Below are 13355 nucleotides of genomic sequence, written 5' to 3'. Positions count from 1 at the left end.
CAGGTTTTAGGTGTCCTCAGGACAGCTACAAGTTATGCCCTCTCCATTTGTCCTACAAAACCCTTTACTAAAGCTCACAGAAAATAACAGAGAAGCCTAAAACGGGAAGGGACCCCAAGAGGTCACCAACCAGTCCTCTGGTCTCACTGCAGAACCAAGCACCCTCTAGACCAACCCTTATAGATGCCTATTTAACCTGCTCTTAAGTATCTCCAGTGATAGAGAATCAACAACCTACCTAGGCAATTTATTCCAGAGTTTAACCACTCTGATAGTTAGGAAGTTTCTCCTATAAAAGTATTTCCTAAAAAGTAAAGTGCTAGTCAGATGACAGGCTCATCATAAATTAAAAAAAAAATTACTCAAAAATAAAAAGCCCCTAAGTCTTCATATGCTGGAAAACAGAAGGCATTGTCAACATAAAGCAAAGTGAGTTGTTCTGATCCTGCCCTCCTCCCCAATACAGGCAGGCAGGGCCTCTTCCTGTAGCAAGGCCCCAAGCAAAAAAACAAGACCTGGCTTAAATGGGATGTCAAAATGTCAAACATTTCATATTTAACCCCTAAGCTTCTGAAACCCCATGCACACAAACATTTTTTTTCAAGGAGTTTGTTAGGATTGCAGGTTCCTCACTGTCACTAAGGCAGGACAAAAAACTTTGCTCAGTGTTATCTATGGAATCTTGCTAAAATAAAATTGTAAGTGTATTTCACTCCCAGTTGTCATTCTTGTACTCAATGCTAATTTGAATGAGTTCTACACATTCTCTCAAATTCTTGCATGTGTTCTTTGTAAAAGGTGCCTTTTTTCCTACCCCGCAGCCCACTTTAGGTTCTGTTTCTTAGCAGCTCTCTTTCAGCTGACGACTTGCTTTGGAGCCCATAATCATGGTCCTGCGATGAGTCATGGATAGCTGCTGCAGACAGAAGCATGGCATTCTCCTTCTCAGAGCCAAACGCACTGCCAAGCCAAAAATCTGGTCAGATCCTGGAATCAAACTCAGGTGTCTTGCAGAGTGGTTAAAATGGGACCAACCTGACTCTCTTCATTTTAACCTCTGCAATTGCGAGGCTGGGTTTCCTGCCATTATGCTGGATAGATGTTTTTTTCCCTATCGAATTCTGATGTGGAGACCAAACCTGCTCCCACTGTTATACTCCCATTCATTTTGACAGAAGCAGGGTTGGACCTTTGCAAAGCTGCTGCCACCTCAAACAAAAACTTCCCTGCTACCTTTTTTGGGAATACTATTACCACCACAAGTATGGAGACATGAGAGCTTGTGTGTGTACAGCCAGAATGTGCGTTCTTAGACTGTGTATCAATACACAAACACTTTAAGAGTGATTTATGAAGGAAACAGGAGTTCCAAGTGTCTGCCCTCTACTGCTTTTCTTTAAAGACACAAAGATGGCTACCACAGGGCCCTCGCCACCCAAATATTACAGCTCTTTCTCCTCACATATTAGAATAGTGTCCTGGCCTCCCTATTTCTGGAAAGATTCTTTGAAGGGCTGGAGCTGAACACTGACCTCACGGTAGGCTGACGCCTGAGCTACAGCTTTCCCAGCCCAAAACGCTGTACTCCTTTCTAACTGGAAGGCTGGAAAGCTACAGCTCAAATTTCAGCCTCTGGTTGAGTCTCTATTCATTCCCTCAAAGAACACTTCAGCAAAAGGAAGGGTAGCCAGGACCTTGGATGTTGAATATGGAAAATTGGGAGTGAGGATTTGGAGGGTGGGGGAGAAACGGAGAGGACAGAAGATAAAAGAACCCAGAGCACACATCATAAAAGGAGCAATGAAAGGCATACACACTGGAATAGTTTTAGGGGGATCTGTAAATAATAAGAGGTTCTGAACAAACAGCTCTAAGAAGAAAAAATACTCCTTTGTAAGACGACTACAATAGCAGGGAGTGTAGGTTTCAAGATACACTTAACTTTTTGGGTTTTAAATAGGCTTTCAGACCTACTCCATTTGTGCAACAGGCCTCTGAAGATTGACTTCTGACACTTGTATCTCATTAAGGGGAAACTAAGATTCGTCACAGGCTTCAACTTCTGCACACTGTTGTCCCATATTACAATCTGTCAGTACAACATACCAGGAACTCCTCTGAGGATAGTAAGCGATATTAACATTTCAGTTATAGAAAGTCCCTGACCCCAACCTCTCACACTGGCATTCATCCACAATGTGCTGAAATACTTGTCAAAAATGCAGATTCAAACCCAGAATGTCCAAAAGAACATGCAGAGTTTCAGTCTGTAAATAAGCCGGTCACAAAATGTGGGTTTTTCAAAAAATCCTCTCTCAATCCTATAGGGCCAGTATTCTGATTTAGAAGCTCACTTCTTAGCGAAGCCAAGGAAACATAAAAAGAATGGCGATATACCAGGTTGTTGAGGTGCTTCTAAAGTTGGACTGGCATGCCCGAGATCAAAAAATCTGGACGTGTACTTACGAAACACACACAAAGTATCTGTCATCCTTTAGGCATAAAAATAGATCTGAGGAGAATGTTCTATATTCGCCTTATTTCACATTTTAAAATATGTGAACTGACGATATAGCTCTTTTCCTCAAAACAATTCCAAATCTTTTGCAAACCATAGATGCACCGGAATGCCTGTGGCAACTGTCTACCAGAGCATGGCAGTATTTTCTGCCAGTTTAATTACAGAAATGTTTTATAAATTAACTGAATTATTTTACACAGTCTTCATTTATTAGCTAGCCAGATGCTAGAACACTAGATATCTCCCTGCATGGGATTTTTTTTTTTTGCACTCAAAATTCTTTCAATTTTGTCTGCTTGAAATTGTGTTATAAACAGGACAATAGAAGGGTCAGGCACTTATGAAGATACATATTTTGACTGTCACTGACATGTTATGAGAACAAATGTACACTACAGTATGTTAGTCACATTTGTTTCAACTGAAATACCAAATAAACACCCACTGCTATGCACTCTCAGTCTGCTGGCAGCATTCCATGCAGCTAAGCTCCTGATGTCCTTCCTCCCCAAATACTCTATTAGAGGCAGCTGGCTGCACTCTGTTATCGAAAGATTCAGTGGAACACCCGCCCCCACCCATAGTTTGGTTCCCTCTTTTCTAAAGTACTTGAGGAAAGACTATGTTAGGACACAACCATTATTTCCTGTTCAGACCTGACGGAATAAACCATCGGACAACTACCAAAATATACGTATTTTTAAAAAGAGACGTCATACTTGGCATGCATTATTGGACTGACGGCCTTGGTGACTCAAGATTCTGTTGACCCCCCCCCACAGGCCAACAACTGCATGAGCAGTAGTAATCCACGTTTCTAAACAGTCTTACCAATAGGTTTGAACCCTAAGCTCGCAGGAGCACCTCCATGGGACAGTTCAGCTTCTCCAGCCTGTCCAGTCCTAGAGATCCCTATCTGAAACTACCAACTGCAGGGGTTGCTCTTGAAATAGGGATGCCTGTTAACCAGGAACGGGACTAAGACCATTAGTTCACATCACATATACCTCCTTGACAACGCCTAAAGTCCAACCAAGCTAAAACCACCCCCGCAAAACACTCCACCACTCCCTTTTGAAAGGCCACTTTTTGAATACAGTACATGCTCTACCTTTGTCTAGTCACACAGACATTCATGTAGCTTTTCTGAATTCTCTCTGGCACTCTTACCTCATCCATTTTTTCTGATGTTGGCGTCCGGTCACCAGGGTGCATTTCTTTAGTCTCAGAGGCCTCAGCTTTGGATGTGCTACTCAGCTGATCAAGAGAAATCATACCAGCCTCTGACGTTCCTCTCGAATTCTGACTCAGAGGACCTGTCCCGGGGATTGGCTCATCGTCATCGGAATCTGGTAACGGGGTCGGACTAATGTCCTCTAAGCCAGTGCTGGAGGGACGTGAGGATGGGGTTTGACCTCTATAACTGGGCTGACAGTTCGAGCCATACAATGGGATAGGAGAAAGCTGGGAGGAGGAGGACGAGATAGGGCTCCCTTCCATTCGGATCTCATTGTCCGAATCATGTTCGTTGAGAAAAGGTAACTTTGTTCTCTGCTCTTTCAAGAGCATCTCAATCCTTGAGTCTAAACTGTCATGCTGCATTTCAGACTCCATGGTTGGGGTGCCAGGTGTCTCACTCCTTTCTGGAGTCTGAGAGAAGGATGTTGTATTTTGTTCAGTAACAGAATTTGACTGGGGCAGGGGTGGGAGTTCTTCCTGTTTTTCTTTCACGGGAACAAAATCAGTATTAGTGGCAGCATTTCCTTCTACTAAAGTCTCAGCTGGAGGTGGTGCAGGTCTGCGGTACTCAGCATCTCTGGAAGTTTGGGGATATTGCTGTTCATCAGAAGGTGGAAATACAGCTGGTGCTTGGTACGGAGAGAAGGCAGATTTATAACTTAAAGAACCAGAATGACTCAAGGGAGGAGTGTGAGAGTATTGTACTGGCTCTTGCTGATGAGACTTGTATGTGCTAAACTGATGCTCTGATCCTCTGTAAACACCTGCCGAGTTATGAACATAGTGATGTCCTGGTCGTCTATTGTAGGCATCTGTGAATTTTGTTTCATGCCTCCTGGGTTTATATGCTGAGTCCTGTCCGTAATGGTAAGCTGGTGTCGTTTGACGACTGGAATAGGTTGAATCTTGGGAAAACGGAGTCCCCAGTCGTGGGGTGAGCGGGGTTCCTTGGGACTGTGGGGTATACTGGCTATATGAGTTTGGGGTGTCTTGCCGACAGCTAGAATAGGCTGTATCATGGGAAAATGGGGTGCTACTGTTGGGGGTAACGGATGATCCCGTAGAAGAAAGGTTACTGTCTTTCAGCCGTTTTACAGAATCAGTCAACTATGAAAAATAAAATGAAAGTAAGTAAGAGGTGTATACACACACGCGCACACATACACTTTCAAAAACCATGTCTCATTTTCTGAGAAGCTGAGCACCGAGACTTTCCACTGAATTTTACTGCAATAACAGGTACTTGCTACTCTGAAAACCAAGTCATCAAGAATAACTAACAATCCATTAAAATACGTGAATAGTTATTTTGGCTTTAAAAAGACCTGAAGGAGATGAAGTGAACGAAATAGGCAAATACTACTAATTCTTTAAAAGCAATGTCAAAGGTCAAGAGAATTAGGTGAACATGAGACTTCAAGCATTTTGAAAACAAAATAAAAAATTCTGTCTGTTTTTGAATGTAACTAAGACATATGGAAGAGTACCATTTTCATGAAAAGACTCCGATTGTTTTACACATAATGACGGGACACAAGTATCTTATATTGGCCCCACACCTGCAATCAGTTCCACATAATAGGCCCATATGCAAGCACAGAACCTGTGGAAATTAATGGAGCTTTGCGTTGGTCTGATTGTTGACTCAAACTCTTTATCTCCCCACTTGCCACATGCTAAGTTCTAGCAGAAGAGTAACTCTATCCACTTCACTGGAAGAGGTTGTATCTGAACTGCAAACAATAATTAAACATAAAAACTTCACAAAGACGTATGATCAGGGGAAATGTTTCCAGCTACAGAATCTAAAAACTGAAAAAAACACAAACCTAGCAGAACATCCAAATAATCTACCTCAGTGAAATTTACTTCAAAGGCACATTCAGGGTTTAATACAAACAATCTGATTAAAGTTTGAAGCCAATAACAAAAAGAAAAAAGGAAAAAATCAAAAACCTTGAATCAACGATGAGTCATATCAGTATTATGCCAAAAAAATCAATGTTCAGTAATGTAGACAGGCAATAGAAAGTGACCCTATCCAAATTCCCTACACAACAGCATCTAAAACATCAAGAAGAACCCCAGAAACAACCAACCGAAACTCAGAGAAGCATTTATAGAGGCCTCAGTGAAGTAATAACATTTGAATAGGATCAATTAAAAGTATCTGCTACTTCTTAAATTAAATTTCACATGCCAGTGGCTCCACAGAATCATCAGCACAATCAGGATTCATGTGGCACCCAGCTGTCTGATACAGTGACACAAACACGCTTACAGGCGGTGTTATTTTTTTGATAGTCTGGCTGTTGCAGATCCTAAAAGATTTCGCCGCTAAACTTTCTATTTCTCATCCCACCCACTCCTCCAAAGACAGCTTAGGTTCATACTTGCTCCTCCCAAAACTAATTTGTGTATCTACCACCTGAACGCTTGAATGCCTGCAGGTGAGGGCCAAGAGCACAGTGCCAGTGAAAGGTAACATAAAAGCCAAATCCAAAGCCTTTTGAAGTCAATGGGACTTGTTCCATTGACTTTAATAGGCTTTGGATCAGTCTGAGCAAGGGACCCTGACTGTCAGAAGAGTCTGCTGATCATTATGGCTGAAAAAGGGGGATGGGGGCAAATCAAGAAATTTCAATCCACTCTACTGAAATTACCACAGAACATAAGCAGTGTCTTGGCAGAATTTAGTAGACAAGTGAAGGACTCACAAGACTGACTGTTTTGTGGGTAACCCAAAAAATTCAAATAAGGATATATTTTATATAATAAATTGCAAGCCTGTTACTCCAAAATAATGGTGGTGACTGGTGTAAACAGAAAATGATGAAGCAGTTAAAGGTCTCATTTATATCCATGAAAACCAATCCACAGTAGATGTGTACACGTTAATTTTGGATCTTCTGTGATAAGGTAACAAACACCTCCCTGTGAAACACCGAGCACCATCAACTCCTGTTGAAGTCACTGGGAGTGGAAGATGCCCAACAGGGGATGTTCACCGCCTGGCAGGACTGGGCTACCTAGGCAAATCACATGTAAGGGTAAACTGCTGAGGAGGAAATGAGGCCTCTTTATGATGGCGAAGGATGATCTGAAAGGTTTTGTTCTGAGGGACTTTGCAGGGGGGATATTCTGTTCAGTATTCAAGTCTTATCTATCTGGAAAACTAATCAAATGAGAATATTGTAAGGATCAGAAAGTGAGAAAGACAAGCCACAGAAAGGGCAAAGATGTATAGCTACGATCTTCAAAACTCTTTAAGCCAAAACTTTCAAATCTGGATGCCAAAAATGAGGCTCTTAAATCCATAATCTAAATCCCACATGAAACTGGACACAAATCCGTGGGAGCTCAGGGTGCTCAAGGACACTGAAAAGTCAGGCCACTTTTATTTGGGAGTCTATGGCATCAAAGCAGAAAGTCATTCCACACAGAATGTGGGTCCCAAAGAGTCTCTCTAAATTTAAATGGAGGTCTGTGAATAGCCAGGTGACAGCCTCTTCAGTCAGTTCAAGATAGTTATTTACGTAGAGAACTACTTAAGAACATAGCTTTAGGCACCCAAATTTGAAACTTCTGGCCTCTGTTTTTGCCATTTCTGGAACCAATAACTGATTCTATTGACCTTTTTGGAGAACTTATATTGTCAAAGACACAACATGTCCACATTTCATTTCAAAAGACATAGGGAAAAATCTCAGACTCCTGAGACAGCCTCCTGAAAAGTCAGAGAACTAGGATGGACATTCCAAACATTTTAGGAGGGGGGGGGAAAAAAAGGGCAGAAAAGATACTTCAACCTTTCTAAATTCAAAGCATACATCCTTCCTAGTAAACATGTAGAAAAACCTTAAAAGTAAAGGACAATAGGCCAAGTTTATTCATGCAGGTCATTCCGCTGACTTCAACTGAGGATTTGGCCCAACATCCTTAATTTCAGACATTTCTAAGGTTAATAGTATGCATTTGGTTGGCTTGGTAAAAATCTTTACATTTATAACAGGACACAGATTGCTCACCACAATATTCAGACACTTAGGCACAGCATGAATTTGTATGTGACACTTATAAAATTTGCTGTGTCAAGTTCAATTGAATTTAATAACTGGATTTAAACACAGATAATTAATTTTAAAGAATTTTTTAAAAATATATTGACAAAATTACCCAAGGCTGAAACAAAACAATCCTAGACATTGCATGTTACAGGAGAATCTATTTGAATGAATCTCTGTCTGCTTCTAAGTTTTTAGAAATGTACTATTCAAATACACACAAGCAAACCATACCTGCTGAGTTTCATTCACGGTTGGCGGGACATCCTGCTCATTGCCGACAGGAAGGGTCTGCGGAGTGTAAAGACCATTAACCAGCAGTTCATAGAACCGCATACGGGTTTCACCTGCACAAACCACAATGAAAGTTTATTAAAAAATAGCCACACATCATAAGTCTCTTTATGAAGCTTTCCCTCGACCCAGCTAGCAGTCTTAATAGCCCCCATTTCGCACAACATCTTTCCAACAAAGGAGACCAGGGCAGCACTTAATGTAAGTGCCACTGTTTCCTAAAAAATCTTCTGGACAAGTGATGCAAGGTGCTCCCTTTTCTCAGATTATGGGAGTGACTACATCTTCAACCACGGCATCTGAAAAAATGCACTATCAATAAGCCATCCCTCTTTGAAATTAATGGGAGAGGGTACTGGAAAGCATTACAAAAAAATTAGCCAAGGCAGAACCCATCATTAGTTGTTACACTTGAAACTTGTTTTATATAATTAAGGATACAGTAGCCTCTCCTAATGTGTTCCCTTGACACAGGGAGAGAGAGAGGTATTAAGTAGTCATTGTCCTCACCGCCCCGCCCTCCCCTGCCCTCCACACACACAGCCACCCCTCCTTTTTTCATACTGTTTGGCCTCTCTGTTTCTGCACCATGCTTTCTGGAAAGCTGTAACCTCTCTCCTCTCAGAAGTGTCAAATGGTCCGTGTGTCAGAACTGTAACTTTCATAAAAGCTTCCTCTCACTAAAGGCAACAACGAGGAGTCCTGAGACATTTAACAGACTAACAGATTTATCTGGGCGCCAGCTATCACGGGGCAAAAAAACATGTCATATGACAAACTGGTTTTTACCCATGAAACCTTATATCCAAATAAATCTGTGAGGCTGGGTCGAAGGGGGCGTGGTAATCAGGGTGCTGGGAGATTACTAATGAAGTGCTGAGGTGAACAGGCAGCACTTTATTTGGCTAATTCTCCCCTGCAGCAACTTCGATGTGTCAAACTTCAAAGTGCCAGAGTGCTGTGTACCTGCAGGCACTTCGAAGTTGCCACGCGGGAGAATTAGCCTAATGAAGTGCTGCATATGCACAACAGCACTTCATTAGTAATCTCCCATCACGCTGATTACCATGCCCCCTTCAAAGTTGGGGGCAAGTGTAGACAAGCCCTTAGTGTATAAAGAGCCACAGGACTCCGTGTTGTTTTTCCAGATGCAGACTAACAGGGCTACCCCTGGAGACTTCACTAAATGCAACAACCAATTCTGCCAATACCTGTAGCCGGTTTAGAAGCCTTTTCCACATACATGTTTCCACAAGTGTATGAGGTATTATTAATACAAATCAGATGCAATGAACACAAGGGACACAATAATTATTCTAGGTACTAGCTATCCTGTTTTTCAATATAATGTATATGTAGCACTTCCGCAGCGTGAACATTTTAAAGAATGCAAACCCGCATGCAACACTCCTCTTTGTGTTTAACATACTCATTTTCAGGCTGCTGAAGTTTAGTGAAGACATAGTTTATTAATATTAGACAAGCGTGTTTACTGTGAGCCTGAGTCTACTCATGTTGCAGTCAGTAAGCTGGTCACAGTTTTCAAAAGAAGCTAGATCAGTCCCTCTGAGGTATTTTTCAATGTTGTCAATATGAGAAGTAGATTCTCTGTTTTCAAAAGATGAGAATTTTTTTTTACATTGAAAATTCAGTTTAAGGCAATACAGCTAAAACTGTTTCTTATCCAGGGTTATTGTTTTGTTTTGTTTTTTGTTTCAATTACAAATAAGTAATGTATAACTAAAAAAGAAAATACAGTAAAAAGCACACAAATCCAATGCCTAAACATGCCTGCCTCTCTCTCTCTCTCACTCACTCACACACACACAAAATGCACTCATGAGGGAGAGAGAACTCTCCAACTTAACAAGGCTACATAAGTAAGTGCTGCAGGATCAAACAACCAATTCTCATACATAGTTGTGCATAACTAGTAACCACAAATGCATTTGTCTAAAGAAACTGCTCTGGATTAAAAGTTTGATACTTCTTTATTCAGGAAAAATGCCCATTAAATTCAACTTTGCATGAAGGAATACTGCATGTTAGGCTTCAATAATGTTTGGTTTTAGAGCACTGCTTCACAGATGTAACTATTGGACCTTGTGTAAACTGTCATTGCCCAGGTCAAGTCAACGGAACTATGGCAACTGGACAGCTAGAGATCTGGCCCACAAAATATGAAATATTGAATTCACATGAAATTATAGCACTTGAATGTTGAATTCTACCTCATGAATGTTGTGATGTAGGAGCAATTTTAAAATTTTGTTTTTAAATAGCACAAATGAGTAGAATATCTTAGCTTCTTCATCACCCTTTTTATTCATTATTAGATTAATACTTAGCATTTATATTTTAATTTTCACAGAATCTGAATTACCGCCACGGAAGTAAGTATTATAACCATTCTATAGATGGAAAAACGGAAGAAGATAAGTGAACTGAATTACCTTCCAAAGTAAGTCCATCTCAGAACTGGGAACGGAACTCAAAAATTCCAGACTCCAAGTCCTTTTCTCTGACCACATCATCATTGAATACACAGAAAAAACACTTATTGCACTCCCTTTTATATGCATTTTGCTGCCATTTGAAATCCAATATTGACATTTTATAAAAATACATTTTACTACATTCTTGAAAAAATGAATATTGGAAATAAATGGAAAGTTAACATAAAATTATAGACTGTGTACACAAAAAATGTCATCAGTTACAACTGCTGTTTTTAGCGTTAAAGTCTAACTGGTCTTGCCAGACCACAAAGTATTTCTGGTATTATTGCATCTTTTAAAAGAACAAAACTAAGTAGCCACAAGTTTATAAAAGGTTAACATTAGAGGCATACAGATAGCTTATGGGTTATTTGTAAAAATGAAAGTGCAATGTAAAATTAAGTGGTGTTAGTGTTTTCACTGAAGTAGGTAAAACATGCAAAACCACCACCTTCTTAACATGCAGTTAACTTTCCTAGCTTTTGAAAGACCACCTGTTCCAGGCTTACAAAAGCAAAATATAAAACAAGAAAGAGAGTACAACTCTCCAGTCAACTTGCTCAAGAAGTCTCTTAATGCTTACTCTCACCCACTGTGAATTCACTTTAATTCCCATTATTAAAAAAGTGGCTACTCCTTCAATTTAAATGTATATGTTAATCTGCCTTTAAGATGACATAGTGCTAAAATATTAAATTCCAAAATCAAAGCACAAGCATATCATAGTCATGGTTTATGTATAACAGCTAATAATTTTAAAATGTGTGTGTTCTTTTAAAACTCAAGCAGTAATTTCAGAAATTATTCAATTACACTCACAAAATGTGCTATATACCAAATGTTATGTAAAAATTACACTTAAAGGTTGTTGAAATATGTTTTACACTTTGTCTAGACCTGTTTTTCTTTGAAAGAAAGGTGTTCATGGGCTCTTTCTCCTTCTTAAAGAAAAACAATGCTACACATGCCTCAAACTAGAATGATCATGTTTACAATGTAAATAATAATAATAATAATAAAGTTATAAATAATGCCTGTATGGTTTTCAATACTTGCTTTAGCTTTTAGCCAGATGTTTACAAAAGTCCTTCACTAACATGCTTGGGGGAAAAAAAACATACATAAAACAAGAATAATAAGCAGAATTTTAATATTCTGAGTACTTGAATAATTACTGCACTGTTGATTCCTAGAGTAGTATCATTGTGATTCAGACAGAGAGAATTACAAGTGTTACTGTCCCTTTAAGAGAGACACACACAGGACAGACAAACACAGACACTTGCTCACTCTTACACAGTGACAAGTGCTGTGCACTTTTTACTGCCAGACTTGGATTTGTTACAAAGTACCAATGAAATGCCAAGAACTCTGAAAATAGGATCTTGCTGAAGTTCAGTTGTTTTTTTTTTTTTAATATAGAAATTTCTAAGAAAAAAACTTTACAGCCATATTTCAAAGTGCGTTTCTAACCCCCTGAAGGCTGTCACCAGTTTAGATCAAGGCATTGCAAAGAAATTCTGAAATGGGGCAAGGGGGATGGCAAGGACAGAGTTTGCCAACGGGGTGTCAGTGTGAGTGAATGAAATGGACAGGATGGCAGCATTTTGTAAATTACAGGACTGTCTCCTAGCAACAGACAACACATTCAGCTCCACGTGACTTCCAATGGCCCAGAGAAAAGGAGAAAGATGGGGGGGGAAGGAGCAAGATTCACTTATGAGTGTTTTTAATCATCCAGCTCCTTCAGACCGCAAATGCATATCACTTTAGCAGGGGAGGGGATGCAGGTTCTGGAGAAGTTGTAATTAGACAGAGTATGAAGCTAAAAATCTGCTTCCCACCTTTCGTATCCAGTTCCACGTGGATGATATTGCCCATGACTGATGTGTTGTGCAGGTGCTGGACAGCTTCCTTGGCACCCTTCACTGTGGCAAAGATCACTTTGGCAATGCCCAAGTGCTTTTTGTTCTTGGGGTTGTAGAGAATCTCCACCTCTTCCACTTCACCGTATTTCTTACACATGTCGGTCAGAAAGTTTTCACGGATGTTGTCATTCAACTTGGCAAAGGTTACTTGCTTGGGAGGCACTGGCCCCACATAAAACTCATCAATCTGAAGAGGTATACAAACACAGAATTAAATACTGGGAAGGAGATAGGCAGCAGAAGATTAAACCATTTGAAACAGAGTTGTAAGAGACTCCTTAGAACTCTGGGGAAACTGCCTACAATCTCACAGCTGTCTGAGTCAAGAGAAACCCAGTCTCTGTGCCCTCAGTAATTCATATGGAAAGAGTTATTTCTTTCATGTTAAAGACATATTTCAAAGCAGCTATCTCAAGCCTCAGAGTTATAGCTCAAAACAGGTAAACTGATCCCATCAGATCCATTGATTTTTGTATGGAACAGGCTTATTGTTAGACAGACTGACAGGCAGTAAGAGTGTGCCATTATAACAGCTTAGTAAGTTATTTTGAACTGAAACTCGATTAACCGATAACAAGAACCCAAACACTAGGGCAGCTACCTTGAATTTGGGAACAGAAAGCTCCAGCTCCTTGGTTTTGGTCCATATTCGTCCTATCCTGGGATCTCTGACACAATCCACCGGTGCAATCCCCGAGTTCTGCAAGGGGGAGGGGGAAAGTGAGCACACAAGAAACATCAAGAATATTGCTAGAAATTTCAGGGGGGGAACGCACCACAAGGAAGCCTGTGCAGCCTCAGGGGGAAGAGA

At 40.4% G+C, this 13355-nt stretch overlaps 1 protein-coding gene across 2 annotated transcripts in view; it reads right to left on the bottom strand.

Moving 5' to 3' along the window:
• The window catches only part of SETD1B (SET domain containing 1B, histone lysine methyltransferase), a 77403-nt gene that overhangs the window by 63017 nt on the left and 1031 nt on the right, over window positions 1-13355 (bottom strand). For both annotated transcript variants that reach the window (XM_075012590.1, XM_075012591.1), the window contains exons 3-6: window positions 13146-13244; window positions 12461-12731; window positions 8059-8171; window positions 3692-4867 (exon numbers count right to left, since the gene is read on the bottom strand). In XM_075012590.1, the coding sequence (XP_074868691.1) occupies window positions 3692-4867; window positions 8059-8171; window positions 12461-12731; window positions 13146-13244 (1659 nt within the window). The remainder of the gene's footprint in view (window positions 1-3691; window positions 4868-8058; window positions 8172-12460; window positions 12732-13145; window positions 13245-13355) is intronic.

Source organism: Carettochelys insculpta, chromosome 18, assembly GCF_033958435.1.
Source record: "Carettochelys insculpta isolate YL-2023 chromosome 18, ASM3395843v1, whole genome shotgun sequence".
NCBI lineage: Eukaryota > Metazoa > Chordata > Testudines > Carettochelyidae > Carettochelys > Carettochelys insculpta.
This window is presented reverse-complemented; position numbering and strand designations above follow the sequence as displayed.